Here is a 23,759-nt window from a genome sequence, read left to right on the forward strand (position 1 = left end):
AGTGTGTTTCGCCTGTACAGTGTGCAAGAAACAATACTTTTTGCTGCATGTTAGTACATACGACAATATTAAACTAAATCAAGTCAAATCAAATTTACCATTCAACTTCCAACAATTTGCTTTTCTATGCTCTATCTTATTGCAATAAAAGCATACTGGTTTACTTACATTATTTTGACCATCTTTCATTAATCGAATGGCTTCTGTCTTCTCTCTAAAGCTAGACTCCTTTCCATTTCTTCAGCTTCCTTGTGGATTTACAAATACAGGCCTATTGCCCCATGGCTGCCTCTATATCAACTGCCATTACCTGTACCTTAGAAACTTTACCACCTCCCAGTTGTGAAAATAGCTATTGGGATTCTGTTTTGAAATTCTTCTTATATCATTAGCTTTCTCATATTCTCCACTGCAAGTTCTACAAAGTTTTCATTCAGCCTTCTCTTTCAAGTCTGAAATTGGTATGCTTCAGAGACAAGCACATAAGCATTAAATAGGATTTGAAGCTGCATCTGACCTAATAGACTATCTTTCACTCTCTAATCTTAGTTTTACTCTAGCCAGTTCATACTGTCTGATTCCTTTCTCTCTTTGGAGGTCTCTTGTCTCTTTCCTTATCTTTTTTTCCACCCTTGCTAACTTCTTTATCTGGAGTTCAAATTCAAGTTTTTGCAACTCTCTTCCTTTTCCCTCTTTTTTTTCGAATTTGAGTTTTTCATTTCTTTTCCTTTTTTCATTTCTATTTCTGTCTCAAATTGCTTCATCAAATTGGCTGAATTTTAACCAACTCAACAGAATCACTGTTTCAAATGACACCTTCTTTCAATCCCAGGTGATATGCTTATTATGTTTGCTTCCTTTGCCCCCTCCTTTTTAACTCTAACTCTTCTGCTAATGTGATTAACCTAACCTTGGTTAACAGTTGCAAATCACTCAGGGATAAATCTTCCCTCTCCAGAATATGTTTCTTTATAACAGTGGGATGCTTTATCTTGCGGTTTGGTTAGTTTAAAGGAAGGGCAGCTAAGGCTATGTAAAAGAAAGCAGTTTCTGTCTCTCACACTAGCTGCAACTGTGGAGAAGTCAATAGTGAAGATTCTCAGCTCCATATACAGCATTTGAAAATATGACCAAAATAAATTTTAAAGTACACGCTGAAAATCAATAAAACAGAAATCATTTATATATTATTGTTTGGTTCAAGTTTATTACATAAAATAATTATAAAATAATAGGTATGCTTTACTTATTCAATGAAGTGTTAACACAATTACAAACTTAAGTATAAAGGACTATTGTGTGATTTACAGATAAATATTCTTTTTCATTTCTACATTATCAAATGCAAAAACATTTCTACCTGATATGTTTATTTACAATAAATGTTGCACTGATTAGAGTCTTCCAACAGAAAGAAAATCTAAAGCATAAAATAGAAACTTTCTCCATTTAACAATGATCTTCATTCTAAAATTCAGATAATGTGATTTCCACGTTATAACGAGTTCCATGTTCTCTGGGTTCACATTGAAATTTTTCACACATTCAATGATAAACACGGCGGTTCTTTTTAAATATATAGACATGAGTTAATGAGATGGGTTATGTAAAAGTTAAAAAAAGTTTGTATTTTAAGCTTCAGATGTAAAACTTGCCAAGGAAAATCAATCAAAATTGACTGACAGCTGCTTATAAAAAACTGTAGTTACTGGTTCCTCTTGTGGTTGGGTCTCTTAAGATGCATTTTTGTCGTAGATTCCGCTCTACCTAAGCTGAAGGTATGGATAGTAAATCCCATGTAGAACACCTTCAATAACTACATTTGGGAAGTCATCTAAGAGATCATAAGAGAAAGAAAGATAAGGCTGAGTGTTAACAGATGATCAGTCACTTCTGAATTAAACACATAAGGATGAATTTTCGAAGAGCTGAGTTTCATTTTTGCTGGGGTTGGAGGGGTGGGACATGAATCACACAGGCAGGAAACCCAAACTCAGTGGAGCCAGTGAGACATACTGCTGAGTTCAAACACATTTTCACTGTTCCAAGGGCCTTATCCCAAAGTGTGTGAAACACACTGATAGTGATGGGAGGATAACATCTGTTTAAGTGTCATGGAGTCATACAGTACAGAAGAGGCCCTTTGGCCCATCAGGTCTGCACCAACACAACTGCACAAAAACTACATTAAATCCACTTTGCAGTATTTGCCCCATAGCCTTGAATGTTATGATATTTCAAGTACTCATCCACACGCTTTTTAAAGGTTGTGAAATTTCCTGTCTCTGCTAGCCTCCCAGGCACTGCATTCCAGATTCCCACCACCTTCGTGAAAAATATTTTCCTCAAATCTCTTTTAAACCTCCTCCCCCTCACCTTAAAATTATGTTCCCTTCAACTAAAGGGAACGGCTATTTCCTACCCACCCTCTCCATATCTCTCATAATCTTATACACTTCATGACTGAAGTTATTTGAAAAATGAAAAAAAAGTTTCAGTAGTCAATTAGGGTAAAAATACAAATACCCACCATACAAATATGTTGGAGTGCATTAATTGATAGGGTATCTGGTGTATCTTAGAAAAAATGATTACTACCCATTCTTGCAGTTTTAATAGAATTTATTGTTAATATTTCCCAAGGGTTGTTATTACAGCTGAGCCCATTACGAGTGATTGGCTGAGTTTCAAAAGCTTCAAAACCACTTATCTCAGCAGAGGTGAGTTTACATTTTAATTGACAGTTTTAAGAGGTGATAAAAGACTAACCATGTTTAATGTCGTTACTGAATATAAGTTTGTTTTTATAACGGAGTGGCCACTTGAGCAGATTGAAAATCTTTAAATTGGTTTGATGAATGAAAGCTCTTTTCAATACCAAGTGTGTGAGTGAGAGCTTTCTTAGTTTTCTACAAGTTATTTTCAGCTCCATGTGGCTTCTGAGGCCTGCCTGTAGTCATATTGGGTGAGTGGTTTAGAGGTAGAGTGGGGGTTAGCAGTGAATGGGATATGAGGTGGCATTGGGGTTTGAGGGAGCATGGAGATGGCATGGGCTATTTGAATGGCCATAGAGGTGGCATGGAAGCATGGGGTGGATGGGAGATCTAAGCAGTGAGGGGTAAAGGGCCAAACAGCTTCCCATAAAACTGAGTGGAATTCAATCAATAGAGAACTGAGGTGGGCCTTCTCACTAGTTTGTCTTGGCACTCCCCCACCTCCATGGATACCTGTCTCTGGAGTCAGCATGCCGACTTGATCATGTACTCCCCTTTCCCTCCAAGCAAAAATTCTGTGTACGGGAGTCATTTCTACAGAGCCAGGTCTGCAGAGTTGGGAGGTTTCCTGACTTGTGCTTCCCGTCTCTACGACCATAAGACCATAACATATAAGGGCAGAATCAGGCCAATCGGCCCAAGGAATCTGTTCCACCATTCAGTCATGGCTGATATGATTCTCATCCCCCTTCTTGTGCTTTCTCCCCAAAACCCTTGATCTCCTTATTGATAAAGCTAGCCTATCTCTGTCTTAAAGACACTCAATGTCCTGGCTCCACAGCCTTCTGTGGCAATGTGTTCCACAGGTTCACCACCCTCTGGTTGAAGAAATTCCTTCTTCACTCAGTTTTAAAGGAGTGTCCCTTCACTCTGAGGTTGTGCCCCATATTCTAGTCTCCCCCACTAGCGGAAACATCCTCTCCAAGTCCACTCTATCCAGGCCTCTCAGTATTCTATAAATCTGGACCTTAGTTTGACTTTCAAGGCCGATCAAGATTGATTAGTAGGTTTGTAGACCCATTCTGCAGACATTCACCTGAGTTCTTGAAATGTTATTTTAAGAAAATAAGGTCCCATTAAATCCAATTTATTGCCTGAAAATTACTCCCTTTGGGATTTGCATATGCTGTATACAAATCTGCTGTAATAATTGTAGTAGAAGTGAGTAAAAATATAAAAAGAAAACTAGCACCCATTTCTGTGCCTCTTTCATCCTCCTTGGAACAGCAGCAATGTGGAGCTCGGAAGAGCTTGGGTTCAATATCAGATGTGATCTGAGCTTGCTGATCTTAGCTCATCAACCCCGAGCAACTTCTGCTGGAGCTCAAGACTGTGAATATTGGCGAAGACAGCTCAGTGATGGCAATTCCCCCCTACCACACCACACCCCCCTCTCCATTTCCAAAGGGAAGAGGCATAAATCAAGGAAATTAATCCAGGATGAGATTTTTTTAAATGACCTGATTCTCTGGTACAGGTTCAAGCAGGGACGGCCTGGTGGCACAGTTGTCAATACTGCTGTCTCACAGTGCGCCAGGGATCTGGGTTTGATTCCCGACTTGGGTCCCTGTCTATGTGGAGTCTGCGCGGTCTGTCTGTGTTTGCATGGGTTTCCTCCAGGTGCTCCAGTTTCCTCCAACAGTCCAAAAGACATGCTGGTCAGATGCACTGGTCATTCTAAACTTCACCTCAGTGTACCTGACCAGGCGCCGGAGTGTGGCAACTTGGGGATTTTCACAGTAACTTCATTGCAGTGTTTATGTAAGCCTACTTGTGACACTAATAAATTAATTTAAAAAACAGTACTACCCCTCACACCTTTCCACATCCAGTCAACAGCACCACTTTTTCCAGATGTTTTCTTCCTGCTTCTCTGTTATATCTTATTCCGTCTATAGTATTCCAAGTAATAATCACATTTACAAGAAAAACCCAGATTGTGTTATAAAATTAGAATACTTCAGTTTTTGTAACCACCTTTGAAACATTTACAAATTTTATTCTTTATCTGAAACTCTGGTAAAACCTGTTTCCATATTAAAGTGATTTTATCCCAGCAGTTTTAATCCAGAGGTTTGGACCTGTTTTCAGTGTCACTTTAACTTTGTGGCAAAACAGAAACCAGGGCCAGGATTTTGCTTTGTTGAGTGGACCTGGCCACCAACTGGAAACCTGGGGGCAACACTGGTTCTGGGAATTCTATCTGCATTTTTGCAAGTATCAAATTAGCTGCCTACAGTCCATTCCCTTAAGGGTCAAAGTGGGCGGCCCCACAGTGCCAGGGTCCCTGGTATGATTCCCGGCTTGGGTCACTGTCTGTGTGAAGTCTGCGCGTTCTCCCCGTGTCTACAAGGATTTCCTCCAGGTGCTCTGGTTTCCTCCCACAGCCCTAAAGATGTGCTGGTTAGGTGCATAGGCCATGCTAAATTCTCCCTGTACACTCAAACAGACGCCAGAGTGTGGTGACTAAGGGATTTTCACAATAACTTCATTGCAGTGTTAATGTAAGCCTCCTTCTGACACAAAACTAAACTAAAAAAAAACACTTAAGTGCTGGCCCCGAAGAGCTAACCAGAAGATCGGGGCTAATACTTTCATAAAAGGCAATAAAAGAACAGGGGAGATAGAACAAATCTGCACTTTGCGAATTCTGAATTATAAAAGATTGAGTGGGAGGGAGGAATACTCTCCATTTGGAGTCCTTTCTGTCAAGTCAGATGGAGCTTCACTGATCTCAAGTAACATCCAGGTACTGCAATAGTTTTCATTCTTATTCATATTCCATTTAAACAATATATATAAAACATGAAGTTCCTGCTAAGCTTTTCCCCGATACTGTTACTCGAGCACTGATTATATTAAACATTAGTGGTTGCACAATTAAAATGTTGACACAAAGCTCCCACTCAGATTGACCACTAATCAATGTTATCAATTATATCACAATTAGAAGCTTTTCTCACTGGCAGTATCGCTGTACCAAAAAGAAAACAAATTGTTCGAAAATAACATAACCAAAATAGATCTTTTCATTAATTTCCTTGTAGTAGGTTAGAAGGATAAACTACATAACAGACAATGGACGTGCAGATAGGCAGATGGAGATTCATCGAGACTAGATGGGAGGGTGATGGTGATTCATACTTCAGTAAACAAATGGAATAAATCTTTATTCTCAAGAAAATAATATTCAGGCTAAATAGGAGAAATTCATGCATAATACAAATATACTCTTAGGAATAAAAAATGATGGGAGCATACAAAGCTTATTAGGAATACACTCCTTGAATGAGATATTGGCTAAATTACAGCACATTTCAGTGAAATATGGCTATAACCATCAGTGGATAAGGAAGAATGAGAAGTCATTGGAGAGAGTGCAGAGAAGTTTTAGAAAAATGGTTCCCAGGGTGAAAAACTTTAATTATGTGGATGGATTGGAGGAACCAGATTGTTTTCCTTAGAAAGAGAAGGTGAGATGGTATTTGCTAGAGGTTAAGGTTAGGGATGGTGATGGTGGCATTGTCTGTAAGATGTGATCTTGTGAGTATGACTATGTTAAGCTGGTCTGTGAGATAGTTCTTCCAATTTTGGCACAAGCTTAGATGTTAGGAAGGAAGATTTTGCTGGGTGTACCATTTTCTCTGGTGCTTAAGTTGACGCCTGGTGGTCCATCTGCTTTCATTTCCTTTTAGCAAAGGGCATTGAAGAGTCAACCATATTGCAGTGGGTCTGGAGTCACATCCAGGTCAGATCAGATAGGGACATAAGATTTCCTTCTCCAAGGGTCATTAATAAACCAGAGAAGTGTTTACGACAATGTTTTCATCTAGTTCGCTTTTAACTCCAGATTTATCCCTTGAATTTAAATTCCACCAGCTGACGTGGTGGCATTTGAACTCTAAATTGGATCTCAGGATTACTGATCCAGTGCATTACCGCTTTGCAGTGACATTCACGATGTCATTTCCATTGCTGAATCCCCCACTATCAACATCCTGGTGGTTACCACTGACCAAAAACTGTGGCTACCAGAGTTGATCAAAAGCTAGGGATTCTGTGATGGATAACTCACCTCCTAATTATAGAGTCATAGCACAGGAAAGACCCTTTGGCCAACCACCCCCCACCCCATCCCCACTGAGTCTGCACAAACAATAACTACCACTAGAGTCATGCTAATCCCGTTTTCCAATACGTGTTCCCTTATCATTGAATGCATGACATTTCAAGTGTTCATCCAAATATGTTTTAAAGTTTTTAATATTTGACCTCCCAAAGCTTGTCCACCGTCTCCAAGGCACAAGTCTGGAGTGTAATGGAACACTCTCCACTTATCCAGATGGGTGCAGCTCCAACAAAGAACAAAGAACAACCCAGCACGGGAAACAGGCCCTTCGGCCCAACGAGCCCGCGCCGCCATCTTAACAAAGCATTTTCCTACACCTACCTTGCCCCGTGTGTATGCGAATGGTACCCCTATTGTAACCAGATTCAGGGGAGAATAGTGTAGGGACAATTTGGTAAACCAATCAGCCTAAGAGCACATCTTTGGGGTGTGGGAGGAAACCGGAGCACCCGGAGGAAATCCACGCAACCACAGGGAGAATGCGCAAACTCCCACAGACACAGGCCCAAATCCATGTATCTGCACAGCTAGCAGTGATAGTCACTGAGCTGTTGTGGTGCCCATCTGCTGGTCCAGGTTTAAGCACACACAATGACGCGAAGTACTAGGCCACTCTCAAAATATCCAAGAGCAGCCCACGCACGACCCACCGTGTGCATGCCCCTCGTTAGACAACAAGGTGGACCGACACACCTGCGGATTAAAAGAGACAAAACATTAACATGTAGTATTACATTTCCAGTATCGTCCCAAGGCTCTGACTCTTTTTAAAACCGTCTCCTATAACCCTCCATCCCTGTTTCACTCATCCCTATCTAAGTAAACCTTAAACAAGTCCAGCGTGCCTGCCTCCACCACCTTACTTGGTAGCGCGTTCCATACCCCCACGACCCTCTGTGTGAAAAACCTCCCTCTAGTATCCAAATTATACTTCTCCCCCCTCACCCTTAACTCGTGACCCCTTGTGATATTCGTCTCCAATCTAGGAAAAAGCCTGCCACTGTTGACTCTATCTATACCCTTCATTATTTTATACACCTCTATCAGATCCCCCCTTAATCTCCGTCTTTCTAAGGAGAAGAGCCCCAGTTTACCCAATCTTTCCTCATAACCCAGTCCTTCCATACCAGGCAGCATCCTGGTAATCATTCCCTGCACTCCCTCCAGGGTCTCCACGTCCTTCCGATAGTAAGGTGACCAGAACTGGACGCAGTACTCCAAATGCGGCCTAACCAACGTTCTGTACAACTGAAGCATTAGACGCCAGCTCTTATACTCTATACCCCTTCCTATAAAGGCTAGCATTCCATAAGCTTTCTTCGCAACCTTCTCCACCTGGGTTGCCACCTTCAGAGACTTGTGCACTTGCACTCCCAGGTCCCTCTGCACTTCTATACTCTTAATTGGTCTACCTTTTATCATGTAACTCCTCCCTGCATTATTCCTTCCAAAATGCATCACCTCGCATTTGGCAGGATTAAATTCCATCTGCCATCTATCTGCCCAGTATACCAGCCTATCTCTATCTTGCTGTGTCACCTGACAGTCTTCCTCACTATCCGCCAATCCTGCCATGTTGGTGTCATCTGCAAACTTGCTGATCACACCACGTATGCCCTCTTCCAAGTCGTTTATATATATTATGAAGAGAAGAGGTCCCAGTACTGAGCCCTGCGGCACACCACTGGTGACAGACCTCCAGCTAGAAAAGGACCCTTCCACTACTACTCTCTGTCTCCTGTTGCCTAGCCAGTTTTCAATCCATCTAGATACCTGTCCTTGTATCCCATGTGCCTTAACCTTTTCTACCAGCCTACCGTGAGGGACTATGTCAAATGCCTTACTGAAATCCATATAGATGACACCAACGGCTCGCCGATCGTCAACCGTTTTTGTCACCTCCTCAAAAAATTCTACCAGATTCGTAAGGCAAGACCTCCCTCTAACAAAGCCATGTTGCGTATCCCTAATCAGATCGCAATGCTCCAAATACTTATACATCCTATCCCTAAGAATCTTTTCCAACAATTTTTCTACCACCGATGTCAAACTCACTGGCCTATAATTACCAGGGTTATCCCTACTGCCCTTTTTAAACAGCGGTATCACATTAGCTACCCTCCAGTCCTCTGGGACCTCACCTGTGTCCAAAGAAGAGACAAAGATTTGCGTCAGAGGCCCAGCAATTTCATCTTTCACCTCCCTAAGCAGCCTGGGATAAATGTCATCAGACCCTGGAGCTTTATCAGTTTTTATGCCACCTAAAAACCCTAATACTTCCTCCCTCGTAATGGATATTTCCTTCAACTGATCTACAGCTCCCTCCAAGACATTACAAGACACCAAGCCCCTCTCCTTTGTGAATACCGATGCAAAGTATTCATTCAGGATCTCCCCCATTCCCTCAGACTCAATGCATAGTTCCCCTCCTTTGTCCCTAAGAGGACCTATTTTCCCTCTAACCACCCTCTTGTTCCTAATATAAGAGTAAAATGCCTTTGGATTTTCCTTAATCCTATCAGCCAAAGCCATTTCGTGCCCCTTTTTCGCCCTTCTAACTCCCCTTTTAAGCTCCCTCCTGCTCTCTCTATATTCCTCCAGCGCTCTCTCCGTTCCCAGTTGTTTAGACCTAACATATGCCGCTCTCTTCTTCCTGACCAAGTCCTCAACATCCTCTGTAATCCATGGCTCTCTAATCCTGCCTTTCCCATCCTTCCTCTTTACCGGCACGTGCCTTTCCTGCAACATCATCAGTTTGCCCTTGAAAGCCTCCCACTTGCCAACCGTGGACTTGCCCGCTAACAACTCCTCCCAATCAGTGTCCTTCAGCTCCTTCCTAATTCGCCTATAGCTCGCCTTCCCCCAGTTCAGCACCCTCCCCTTTGGACGGCACTCATCCTTTTCCATTTTTATCCTAAAGTAGACAGACTTGTTGTCACTGTTAGCCACATGTTCGCATCCTGCAACTTCAACAACTGCCCCGGCTCATTACCCAACACTAAATCCAGTATAGCCCCCTCCCTAGTCGGGCTAGTTACGTTCTGCTCCAAGGACCCTTCCAGCACACATTTTACAAATTCCCCCCCATCCGTACCCCCAGCTCTAGGCACCTTCCAATCCACTCCAGGAAGATTAAAGTCACCCACTACAACCACCCTATTCTTTCTGCACCTATCTAAAATGCCTCTGCAAATACCTTCCTCCACTGCCCTTGGGCTGTTGGGTGGCCTACAGTGTACCCCTAGCATAGTAATCACTCCCTTCCTATTCCTCAACTCCACCCACAGCGACTCAATCCCTAACTCCACCATTTTGTCCTCCCTCTGCACTGCTGTGATGTTTTCCTTTACTAACAATGCTACCCCACCACCTCTCTTCAACCCTCCTCTGTCACACCTAAAACACTTATACCCAGGAATATTCAGCTGCCAGTCCTGCCCTTCCCGTAACCACGTCTCCGTTACTGCCACCACATCTAAATTCCTCAGGAACATCATCCGTTTTACCCGTTACACTCCTCGCATTGAAACAGACACAATCCAACCCTCCAGGCCCACTCGGATCCTCATTTCCCCTGATAATTTTCCTTTCAACCAAACCTACCCTGTCACCCAACTCGCTCCCGATCCCAGTGCCTAATGAGCTATCAGTCTCATCCCCAGCCCCCCTTCCTATTAGTTTAAACCCTGCCGAAACACTCCAGCTAACCTCCCAGCTAAGATATTTGTCCCCCTCCCATTCAAATGTTCCCCATCCCTCCTGTACAGGTGCCCTTCTCTCACAAATACTTCCCAGTGATCGACAAAAGTAAAGCCCTCTACCTTGCACCAATCCCTCAGCCACGCATTCAGCTGCATGATCTCATTATTCCTAGCCCTGCTGTTACTAGGCAGCAGCCCAGAGAATGCCACCCTGGAGGCCCTGCTCTTCAGCTTGGCCCCCAACTCCCTAAATTGCCTACGTACATCCCCCCTACTCTGCCTTCCTACGTCCTTTTCTCCTATGTGTATAATTACTTCAGCCTGGGTCCCCTCACCCTTCAAAATTCCCTCTATCCTCTCTGATACATCCTGTACCCCTGCTCCAGGGAGGCACTCAAGAAGCTTTCCACCATCCAGGACAAAGCTGCCCACTTGATTGCTACCCCTTTACAATTCAATCCCTTCACCACTGCCTAAAAGTGCAGCCATATGCACCATCTAGAAGATACACTGCAAGGCCGAAGGGCCTGTTTCCCGGGCTGTTTTTGTTCTTTGAAACTCACCAAGGTTCCTTAGGCAGCATCTCCCAAACCTACAACTGCTACCATCTCAAAGGACATGAGCAGCAGATGCCTGAGAACACCACCTGGAGGTTCCCTTCCAAGTCACTCACCATCCTGGCTTGGAATTACATCATCACTCCTTCACTGTTGCTAGGTCAAAATACTGGAATTCTCTCCCTAACAGCACTATGGATTTATCTGTGCCTCGGGGACTGCAGTGGTTCAAGGAGGCAGCTCACCACCACCTTCAGAAAGCAACTAGGGATGGACAATAAATATTGGCCTTGCCAGTGAAACCCACATCCTGTAAAATGACACCCCTGCTTTATTCAACAGCATAAAATCTGTTGATTTAAATGGTACCTTTGCAGACTAAACTACAAAGACAGAGTTGCAGGTCAATAAACCCAAAGATATTTCCTTCTTATAGGTCTTGCTGGGAAAAATTTGAGCTACTTGGTTTCCAACTTCTTTTCTGCTATGGAATACTGTACTAATCAGGTGCAAAGAAAAGAACTGATATTGCACTCAAGAGATAAGCTTAATTATTAGAGAAATGAGGAAAACCACTTGAGTCTGCAGTGTAAAATTTCATAAAGAAAATCAACTGCAGTGATTTATTTGGCCCTGCACAACAACAATTTTAATTTCAATTTCAGGTGTTAAGTTAATGAATTTTGTTTTTTATACTCAGGTGGTGGGAGAGATTTTTTGTTTGCAAAGGGGTGTGTCTGAATGTGCTAAATCCAGCTTTTGTTTTTCTACCACTGCACTGCTCAGAGGTCACCAAGGATGAAAATTTCCTCAGAGTCACTTCCGCTCCACCTGCGTGCGGCTCCGAGGACATCCTCAACAAGTTGTCCTTACTCAACAGTATGGTGGAGAACTAAATGATCAAAGAAAAAAAGCATGCCTAAATCGAGTTCAGATCAAATTAAAGATCTCAAACAGTACTCAACTATATTACACTGGAATTGGCATGCCAATAACAATCCAGTATAGAAACTTGAACAAATTCTTCAGGACAGAGAAGAAGAAAGACACAAATCATTACATTTTGTTTGAGAACATTTCTAAGCGAGTCTTAATCTCATGGATTGGTGTTAGGCTTCAGTTTCATTTTCACATAATGTTACATGGTAAAGGGCTGAAACAGTAAAGAGCTGTTAACAGATGACAGCTTTGATTACCTGTGGCTGTGGGCAAGATGTATGGATCCCTCAGGAAAAGCAGCACTGGCTGGTGGGATAGTTTGCTGGAAAGGTCAAGGACAAGAACGTCAGTATTCTGGAATTGAAAACACAAAATAGTGCAAGGTATATACCAACTTGTTTTCAACTGCAAAATTGTGAACTATAATAAAAACAATAAAAAGTCTGGAAAAAGAATGTTCGATTTCACTGGTGGCCCTAAAAGGTGCAATTTTGATAAGGTGTTTACCACATAACGTTATGTATAAATACCATTTATTTTGCTAACTTATAGTATAGATATTGCTTCTATAAATTGTAAATAGTCTGAACATTTCACCTAACAGCGCTAGAGAAGTACCTAAACACAAGGAATGCTGCAGTTCAAGAGGGTTCAAGTGCTGCAGTTCAAGACGACCACCTTCTCAAGGGCAATTTGGTTTGCGCAATAAATGCTGGACCTTCCAGCAATGCTCACATCCCATGAACAAATTTAAGAAACAACCTTTAGCATTAAATGGCTTCCAAAAAAAATTGCTTCAGCAATCAAGGTTTATTTTAATAATCTCCAAAATAGCTCTGAAGTTAACCACAAGGATTCAGTTAGATTCTCAAATGTTTAAATGTAACTGTCTGTAACTAAAGCAGGAGATATTTTAAAAAAATACTCAAGTTATTCGCATAAGAGTAATGGATATATTTCCAAAAATCTTTGATGAATGTCAAATATGACAACCATTTTGAACAGTTTTCAAAGACATACCACTAATGTAATTGGTACTATTTGTTATGTATGTCTATTAAATAATAAATAAGAGGTGAATTTAGAATATGATTTTAAGGTAAATCATGCTATTAAGATGAGAGAACATGAACTAAAAAAAATTGAAACGTGTCTTTAATAAAGAGTGGTAAACATTGTGCAGGCAAAGTGTAGCCTGATGGGTACAATTTCATAAAGGCACCAGCAAAGTAAAGACACCTACAAGCCAGATGATTAAAAGAGCTAACTCTGTACCTGGCTAAGGATTGTGGGAGCAGAAAAGGATGTGCAGACAGGGAACAAACATGGGAGTTGATTGAATAGTGACTGTTGTTATGCCTTAAACAGACAGTAATTGAACACAGACCCCTGTGTGTGGTGTACCTGACAGAATTATGGTCCCTGACAGAGGCACGACTCTTCAGCATTCGTGACCAAAAAGACAGTGATTGATTAGTGCCTGTCCTGTCAGTATGTGACTGGAAGCATGATCACTGCCAGCAATATCATTATAAGAAGGAGAATTCAGAGACATTGGCACAAGAGACATTGGCAGCAGCAACCCAGGATCAATCACTACAGAAGAAGCAACAAGGCCCAGAGTCTGGGGCTCAGTGACATCAGAACAAAGTCCATTGGAGGGAATCTGATCACTTCGCCTCACCACCGATAGTATTCCTAGTATTATGAGTTTGGATATTTTGTAAAGTTTTAATACTTTTTGATACTTTGTGTTTAATTAAGTAGATCAGAGATTAGTTACTTCCTATATAACAAAGTCAGAGGTTAGTTACTTTGTGTAAAACGAGGTAAGGACAAAGATTGCTTATAATGTATGCAATGAAGTAGGTTGGATGTTAGTTCCTTCGTATATAACAAAGTAGACAGAGGTTAGTTTTGTGTGTGCAATGATGTCAGAGGTTGAATACTTTGTGTATAATGAAGTTTGATGCCTGGTGTACTAAAGTTTTGTCAAGTTTGATACTTTTTGGATAACTTGGAAGAGTACAATAACAGATTTGTTGTGCAATAATTAGAGAGCTTTAGGGTCTTTGTCCACAATGTCAGTTTATCCAAATTCGAAGAAATTAAGAGAGATCAAATGCCTGTGGATGAGTTAAAGTTTAAAATGAATGAGCTTGATTGGACAGTGTGAACTTTACTGTTCTTGGCATCTTTTGTTAAGTTTCTAAATTACTGAGTCAGGACAGATCTTAGCAAAGAGAATTGCACAGCAGTTGCATAAACTGGTTAGAATTCCTTTGAATTTTGAGGGTTAAGGGATGATCTAATAGATATGTTTACGTGATAAAGCATTCAGTAAGGTAGATAGAAGCAATTTCCGCTTGTGAGGAGAATTCATAACAAAGAGACTAATAGTTAAAATTAAAGCTTGACTGGTCTGTAGTGAAAGGAGAAATACTTCTTTTCACAATATGTACTGGAAACCCAGAACTCTTTGCTCAAAAAGGCTGAGCCAACTGATAGTCTCAAGACTGAGATCGATAGGTGTTTGACACCTGAATGTTTCATAGAATATAAAGAGGCGGCAAGTGGAATTGATTTACAGATCCCACACGGTATAGTGGAATGATAGAGCTAGCTTGTGTGGACTAAATGGTCTTCTATTATTTCTAGCATTCTATGATTCAGGGCCAGTTGCAAAAGGATCTTCTCTAATTGTCTGTGTCTCAAACAAAGTCACTGAGCCCCAAATCTGTCAAATCGTCCAATTTCTCCCAAGGGATTGAGAAAGACTCAACTATTAAAACAAATCACAGAAAATGTGGTTTTAATTAGAAAGATTCCAAGATTTTACTCATACTCAGGATTAAATAGATTCATATTTGGGCAGCTACATAATAATCCAAAGGAAATGTTTGCTTGCAATTCAATCAATCTATTTATGCGTTCAAGGCTTCTGCAAGATAGACTGTAGAAATAGCTTTCTAAGCTTCCACTCAAAGTAGTTGTACTGAAGATCTGATTTCCCCCCTTTTGCAACAGTCCCTATCACATAAGCTTCAGGGCTTTTGGACAAGATGCTGCAAATAATCCAAAAGCAATCTCTTGTTCTCTACACTCCAAAAGAGTGGAGAGGGGAAAGAGCAACTTGAGTATCCATTCTCAAGTGATGTCATTGGAATGACGTTACATCACCATGTTCCGAGTGACAATTACCTTTATTCTACCAGGTTATGCAGATAAAACCCAATTCCTCTTTGCTCAAATCATATTTTCAAGATTTGAAACAAGGAGAGTTACCTGCCTATCGAAAACATTACCTTGAGCTGGTCAAACCACAAAGCGAATCAAACCACAAAGAGGCCAAACTATCTGGAAAAACTCCAGCAATAATTCAGAGATAATTACCAAAAACTCATGGGTCATTAGAATACAAATGGTCTCTTCTGCCAATCTGATTTTATAATTACCCTTCTCTACAGCTAATTGTTCAGGGATGGCTAGAAATATTCTTTTAAGGACAGCCAGAGCTATGCTACTTCTAAGTTTTGTGGAAATCCCAAGGATTGTGAACAACACATGGGGAAGAATACTTTACTGAGTTTGATCATGGTGAATGTAAAATGTAATCATTTGATGTTTTAGATAAATTATGTACATGACAATGACACATCCTTGTGTACCATGGAGCACAGAAGATTCTGCAGTGAATTACATGGCGACATTGGTAAGGTGTCCAGAAGGATATGCCTTTAGGATTAATCAATTAAATTTTCTTGATCCAAGTATTGGTCCGGAAGCATTTCTGATTCATAGCCAGAGTACCTCCCTTCTCTTGAGACTGATAATTACTGGAAAATAAGACTTCACAAGGAAACTGATGTTCATTGCTTTCATACCAATAAGATGGTACAGGGCATGTTGATGAGATGTGTGGCTTTGTACTTATGCTTTCTATCAACTATTGCCCTTGTTTTCAGAGTAACAGGTACATTGGAGAGCAGTGATAAAGATCTTACCTGAATTCTTCACAATCATAGTCATCAATGGAGCTAAGAAATAAAAACATTTTGACTCATTGACATTGTACTGAATATTTTGTCCATTATATATACATTATGCCTGTATAGTTACTGAAAAAATTAGCCAGAGATTCAATCATGTCAGTTTTCCCTCTAAACCTTCCTTTGCTCCACAAAGACTATTGTCTGACAAGAGGGCAAAGAGTCCAAGGGAATAACATCTCCTCAAATTGAAAACTCTTTCTTGTTGACCTGCCATAACTAGTTGCTGAACAATTTCTTGCTCATCCTAAAGGGGCCAAGATGAATTGGCAAACACTAAATGGGAGTTTATATTATTGCCAAGAATTCAGCAAAACATAATGGGTATGGCTCTGGAACTTTACTTTTACATTTTCTTTTACCATATTTTTTCTTGCTTCCTGTTATTTACTTTTTTCTTGAGAGACTTAAGGAGAAGAAAAAATGCCATCTACTACTTAATTTCCATTTTGCCCACAATGCCGTTAAGGAGAGAATTCCAGGATTTTAACATAGCGAGTGAAAGAACGGCGATATATTTCCAAGACAGGATGGTGCGTGGCTTGGAGGGGAACTTACAGGTGGTGGTGTTCCCATGTATTTGCTGTCCTTGTCCTTCGAGATGGAAGTGGTCGTGGGTTTGGAAGGTGCTGTTTAAGGATCTTTGGTGAATTGCTGCAGTGCATCTTGTAGATGGTGCGCACTGCTGCTACTGAATGTGGGTGGTGGAGGGAGTGGATGTTTGTGGGTGTGGTGCCAATCCAGCAGGGCTGATTTGTCCTGGATGGTGTCGAGCTTCTTGAATATTGTTGAAGCAGAACCCTTCCATGCAAGTGGGGAGTATTTCATCATACTCCTACTTTGGAATTGTCTCTCCAGATCCCTGACCCACCCTCCCACAGCTGACTCTCTGACTTGCAGCCTCTGATTGGAAAGGGACAGAGCAGTTTAATACAGAACAGGAGAATGGATGCAAGAATCTACTGCACTGGAACACAGTTACACGCATTCTAATTTATTGTTCCACAGGGCTTATAATTTTTTTTAAGAAGAATCAATCTTTTTTTTAAACCACAAAAATAAAAGCAAAATACTGCAGATGCTGGAACTCTGAAATAAAATAGAAAATGCTGGAAAGATTCAGGTCTGGCAGCATCTATGGAAAGAGAAACATAGTGAACGTTTCATGTCCATATGAGTTCTTCTAAGTCAGAATTCATACAGATTCAAAACATTATCTCTGTTTCTCTTTCCATAGATGCTGCCAGACCAGCTGAGTCTTTCCAACATGTTCTGTTTTTATTCCTTTTTTTGAATCTCTAGACTGATCACCCAGAAGTATCCTCAACCAAGACCACTGTGCAACTTTTTTTTCAAATTTTTGGCACAACATACTACTGCGAATCACTGTACTCAGTGGCGAAGTATGCAAAATCCAAACATTATGCAGGCCCTGTAAATCTACACTTATCTAATGGAGCTCCTTTGTTCCGCATTGACAACATATCAGCCAGATTTTCAAATACTTCTATCCCAGACTCACAAGATCTTAACATCTTAAACTGATTAGCCCTGATAACTACACCATCTCACTTAAGGTATGTTACTATTATAATAATTTATTATAGTGCAATTTAAGCAATCATATTAATTGAATACAAGTAAAATAAACAATTAATTCAATGTTAGAAATTGTGGTACATGAACTTCATGGTTATTGAATTTAAACGGAAATATAAATCTAAAAAACACATTAGCAAACAAACTTGCCTACATATACTTTTTATGCTATTTGCACCTACATTTTTGATCATATATTTCCTCACAAAAATATGCGCAGTAGTAATAAGAATGTCTGCAATGGTTGTTCCAAATGTCTAAAGATTATAATATGCAGCAATAAGGTTCAGGCCACCCCTGGTTTATTGTCTGGTATGAAGGGGTTAATAAACAAAAGAAATGCATAATTCCCTGTTATCAAAACTCAGTTAATATCAGCCTTGTTCCATTCAGACATTTCGAGTAGGTTCCATTATATTATTTGTTGTACTGTAAGAAATTGCTCTTCTTGGCCGCAGAACTGGAAACATCACCGCCGGAACTCTACTGCCCCGTCTGCCATGGAATTGGGACAGGCGAATGGCGGACAATGGAAACGTCCTTTGACCTAGTTTACATATGAGCAGTGACAGCTCAACACTTACCTGCAACTTTCAACTTTTGGTAAAGAAGGAAGATGACGAATGTTAAGAAAATCTAGAAATATCTTGGGTAGGTCCTCATTCTCAATCAGAATAGCCTGTCAAAATAAATAAATTACCATCAACCTTATTCAAAATATATTGAAATGTAGTTTTCACAATGTATTATTACATGTGCAAAATAAAAAGAGCGGACAAAAGGAAAAAGTAATTTGAATTCAAATATGTGCTCGAAGCTCAAAGCACAGAATAATTGCTTCATAAAGTGAATATAATAAAAAATTCTTGGGTTGTGAGCATCATGAACAAGGCATGCATTATTTTCTACCCTTAAGTGCCCTGAGGAGGCAGGAACACATGCACCTAAATGGTTTGTTTGAGCACTTCAGAGGGCAGTTAAGTATGAGTGTGAGACTGCAGTTATATATACTCCAGAAAGAATAAGGAGGGCAGATTTCCTTCCCTCAAAGACATCCTAAAAACTGATGCATGATGATAATAAACCTATTGGATTCATCATATTACCAGGGAAAAGGGATGGGTAATGGTGAATTTCTCTACAATGGAACATATGTAAGATGGGAGACTTCTGGAATGGTAAACCATGCATGTTGGAAAAACATTTACAACATAAATTAAAATTAGTTTCATTTAAATTTTTTGTCACTTTTCAGATGCTACATTTAATTAGACAGGAAGTGACCAAGTATCTCATTATTCGCAGAATTAATTCATTCCAAGTGCTGCTCTCAGGGTTGAGTCACAATGAGACTTTTTTCTTAAATCCACTCACTACAGTTGTGCCAGGTTTAGTAAGATTTTTGTCTTACTGCTTAATAGAGTTTCTCATGATAGCAATACACGCAATCTGACAGGCGGGAGAAAGGAAAAAATCTGCAGATATATGCATTAATGGAAGGACACTGCAGCGTTTTATCTTCCAGCTGAAGAATGTTGGCCAGGAATCTCCTGGCCCGCTGCACTGCTTGAGCAGTTCAGCAGGCCAGGAGCCAACAGCGAGGGGAGCCTTTTGCGAGGTTGGCAAGCCACCCAGGTGCTTTCTTTTAGCGTAATCAGCTCCGTTCCGGAAATCAGTGCAGAGCTGATTATTATCTGCAAGTGTCGTGGAAATAGATATTTCCATATGATCAGTGGGCCTGGGATGGTATTCTCAGAGCCTGCTAGTGTCTGCCTCCTCCACTGTGAGTGGTTCCCACCAGAGGAGTTTACAACAGCTCCCCACTAATGGGGAACAGGTATCCTCCCCTCAATGGTAGGGATGGAGACCATTGAGGCCCCTCCCAGGAGATTGGGGGCAATGGGGTCTGCCTCTTGGGCAGTGCCAGCGTGGCACCCTATTATTGCCCAAGGCAAACTGGCAATGCTAAGGGGGTGGAACCAGAGGGGGCAGAGCATAATGGATGTGTGGGGTTATTGGCTGTTGATCGGTGGAGATGGGGAACCTGCTGCCACCCTGCACTGGGATCGGTTTGGGGGGAGGGGTGGGGGCGGGTGGAGCTGCTCATCTGGGTGGGGAGGGGGGGAGGGATCCAGTAGGCCTTCGATTAGTGAGGTTCTGGGGAAGGCCAATGATTGGAGGCTAGCGATCGGGAGGCGAACGCTGCAGGGGCTGAATTTGAAACTTCTGCTCCTCACTTGGGAGGAAGTTCAAATTCAAAGAGCTGGTGACCAACCTGGGGCTCTGTAGCCCCAGCACATTCAGAACAGGGACTACAAGCAGTCCCCAGGTTCAAAGCCCTGGAACACAGGATGAGACATGTGTAAATGTTCTCACAGTGGAGTGGTGAGGGAAGGAAAGGGTCAGCTTTGTTTCCTCCCTCTTAACCTGCTTTCCATCCAATTTACCACCTTTCCCAACTACCATACCCCTTAGTCATTTTCAACAGTGTCCTGTACAGTACATTGTCAAAGGATTTCTGACTCTATGTATAGCACATCTGCTGGTTTCCCCTATCCACGACATTTGTAACTTCCTCAAACAACTCTATCAGGTTTCTCAAGCATGATTTTCCTTCTTGAATCCATATTGCCTACTTCAAATTATTTCCTCTTCATTTAATAATTTCACTTTTAATGAACAATTTTAAAATGTTCCCAGCGCTCATGGCAGGATTCTAAAATATCTCTGGAGCTTCTGTCATTTCTTCCCCCATTTCTCCCAGGGTTCGCATTATCAGTTGCTGTTAAAATTACCATCTCAGTTAGTGACTGGATAACACCCAGATTTTCCACTGGTGTTGATGATTTTCAGCCCAAGAGTTGCGAAAAAATTGTCCAGAAAAGGTATCTCAATTTTCTCACCATATTGCCCAGAGATAGGATCCAGATGCATCAGGTGCCTATAACAGGTTATTGAATCTCAAGAAGAATGAAGTAGAAGCTTCACCTGACATTCATATTCACACTTTCAGCAGAAATTTCTAATTGCCATTAAGTGTGAGAAACAAGCCTGATCTTCCCAAAGCTAACTGATGGACGCAGGGGCTAAATGTAGCATACGTACTGGCAGTCCAGTTGAGGTCAGTCATCAGAGCACAGACACAGAATCAAACTGGGTTTCTTGCTGCATTAAATAACTCAGCTCCTTAGTGATGAACTTGCTGAATTATCAGAGCTCCTTTCAAAACAACCTTCTTGTCTAAGGTTTAATCATTGCTATACCAGTAGATCAAATAAACATTATGGAAATTAGAGGTTTCTTCTTTTTATTTGTTGAGGCGCCAGACAAGCAACAACAGTAAAACCTACATTTTTTTCCCTCTAATTTTATTTGGGGAGGGGCTGTTACTTTATTTTCCAGGGTGCAATCTCATCCATCATGGCAACAAAGAGAAAGTCCAATGAGTGTGCGTTCAGGGATTTACTTTGGGTTATTAATGCAGGATTAAAGGAATGTTAACAATGTGGGCTGTTTGTTAAGCTTGACAGATCATCTTACAATGCACTGGTCACATACTCCATCTGTACACATGACATTGAGCTGGCATAAGAACTGCTGCTCCATGCCTAACACAAAGAAGAAAAAAAATCATTAGGATCACCACCTTTTTTGCACGCTCGTGGTTCAACCATTTGGGTTTGTTTAACTTTTGGGTCCTTTTTACAGGGAGCACAGATAATCCACAGTTACTGCATATTGTGGGTTTAAGTGTTTTCACTGCTTCCAAAAGATTATTTCCCTTTCCTTTAACATTTTATTAATTATTGCTGCATGTAATCATATTTATTTTGCCTGTATTTGACCTGTTCTAACAACAGAAGTAACTGGTTACAGCGCCATACAATTCAATAATTAAGTGTCTTTCCCATCTTCCAAATGAATGGGTATTTTATATAAATGAATCAGCACAAATGTTTTACGGAAGATCATTTTCACCAGCTTCATTTTTCAGATAATATTCCTTTTGAGTTTAAACAATTAAATTAAATCAAATAATAAGACAGAATTCCAATCAGATTTATTGTCCAAACGCATTAAATAACTGAACAATAAAAAGTACGTCCATGTTTGTTTTTTCTATTGCTAGTGCCCTGGATTTTTAAAGTTTATTTATTAGTGTCACAATAAGCATACATTAACACTGCAATGAAGTTACTGTGAAAATCCCCAGGTGCACTCCATATGGATTCCCCATTCCAAATCAGTCTTATCAATGTCCCAATTATTGCATTTGCTGTATAAAATTCAGATCATTTTAAAATCTACCAGGTAGCATCGTTTAAAATAAATAAACAATCAGACATCAAGAAATTCCCTCCATGGCTTTCCTGACTGCTGTAACTTGGGCAGAATATCAATGGAAGCCCAGTTTACCTATTCATCTGGGGCTTCCGCTAAATTTTCAGTGGTTATGATGACTCACTGGGAGAATCCCTAAAGAAATTCACAGTGTAAGTATTCACCTATAAAATTGGACACTTCTTGCAAGGATTATTGGGCATCATCTAATTGTCTGAGTGTTTTTACAGTATCTTGAATTTCAGCACAAAACTGAACTGAAAGCTTAGTAAACAATTTAGTTTATCAAGATTTCAAGTATTCAAAATTGGTCAGAAGAATTGCAGTGTCAAGAATTATGTGAGGCTGCGATATTTTAAAATACAGAAGGGGGTCAGAGGAGATGAAACAAAGTTCAAATGGTTAATCAGCATTGCCTGCAGTCTATGTGTAACATGCTCAAATACACTCAAGTAAGTCTTATTCCTCGAAATGTAAATAGATGATATTTTGGACAAAAGAAACCCAACTTTTATGACTAAAGAGCTCACTATTTTGGATGGCAACAGATCTGCTAAACTGAATTAATGTGAGTCATGTATTACAATATAATGTACATACAAAACACATCATATCTGGAGTCATCTAGAAAAGGAAATGTATTACACCTATCATGTTCATACTGTAATTCAGTGCAATACAGTACGGTACATGGCCAATGGAATGGAAGCACATTACAAAAATACATTTTACCAATTCTGTATAGAAAAGGAAATGCAAAAAAAATGCATTCTTAGAAAATTGATTTCTGCTCCTCTCACCCACCATAACCTTAGTTCTACCACATTGATTTTTTTTCCTGTAGTGTGGCCACTAAAAGCCTCAATTTTTTAAGAATTTGCCTCTTAACTCTGCTCTCCCTGTGGAAGTTGCTGATTACTTGCACATGTCCCTTCACTGACATTCCATACACCTAATTGTCAGATTTCTTTTCTGTTTCAGTGAGTAAAATGCAGTCACCATATTACAGAGGGACTTGTTCTGCCTTAACCTCAGCTAGATGCCATCATGCAGGAGAAAATACGTTAAAATATCACAGGATAACTCTGTCCGACAAGGCAGAGGCATAAACAGTGTAATGATTTCCCTCGAGTTTCACTGCTAGAGAATTGTCACTAAAGTCAACATAAATGGTGACAGATCTTCACTGAGGACACTGGGAAATCGAATGTTGGCATTATATTTAGGCTCAGGCCTTCTCATCAGCCAATTATAACACTAACCATCTTACTGAAAACTTGGGCAAGACAACTCCACTAACCTTCTGAGGATATAACACACATCAGCATTTCAGTACTAAACCTTTAGATGTGAAATAGTTTCAATATTTGGAGTTCCTATATCCATCAATTATCACAAAAATATTCTTTTTGTGGAAATATATTAGGGATTCAAATGTGTAAAAATCATCCATAACTTGATAAGTACTATTAAACTGCTAAGTCAAGAAGTGCTTCCAGTAAGAATACCCTAACTTAGTATTTGTTGTCGTCTACCCAGAATATAAATATGAATTATTGCATCACAGGTACCTGAACAAATAACAATTGAAAATTGCAACCAGAAATCAGCATTTTTACCCTCTGAAGTGAACACCTCTTAAATTTACTGCTTTACACAGCCTCCATTAG

At 40.5% G+C, this 23,759-nt stretch overlaps 1 protein-coding gene across 2 annotated transcripts in view; it reads right to left on the bottom strand.

The window, feature by feature from the left end:
- Window positions 1-1,200: 1,200 nt before the first annotated feature.
- The window catches only part of LOC145343089 (sorting nexin-24-like), a 147,788-nt gene continuing 125,229 nt past the window's right edge, over window positions 1,201-23,759 (bottom strand). The window contains exons 4-7 of one of the 2 annotated variants that reach the window (XM_080188954.1): window positions 18,333-18,427; window positions 16,105-16,137; window positions 12,358-12,422; window positions 1,201-1,834 (exon numbers count right to left, since the gene is read on the bottom strand). In XM_080188954.1, coding sequence (XP_080045080.1) covers window positions 1,764-1,834; window positions 12,358-12,422; window positions 16,105-16,137; window positions 18,333-18,427 — 264 coding nt within the window. In that variant the 3' untranslated portion in view covers window positions 1,201-1,763. Of the gene's footprint in view, window positions 1,835-12,357; window positions 12,455-16,104; window positions 16,138-18,332; window positions 18,428-23,759 lie in introns of both variants that reach the window. The other variant, XM_080188955.1, reaches the window with a different exon arrangement.

Source organism: Carcharhinus amblyrhynchos, chromosome 5, assembly GCF_965287045.1.
Source record: "Carcharhinus amblyrhynchos chromosome 5, sCarAmb.v2.hapA, whole genome shotgun sequence".
Taxonomy (NCBI): Eukaryota; Metazoa; Chordata; class Chondrichthyes; order Carcharhiniformes; family Carcharhinidae; genus Carcharhinus; species Carcharhinus amblyrhynchos.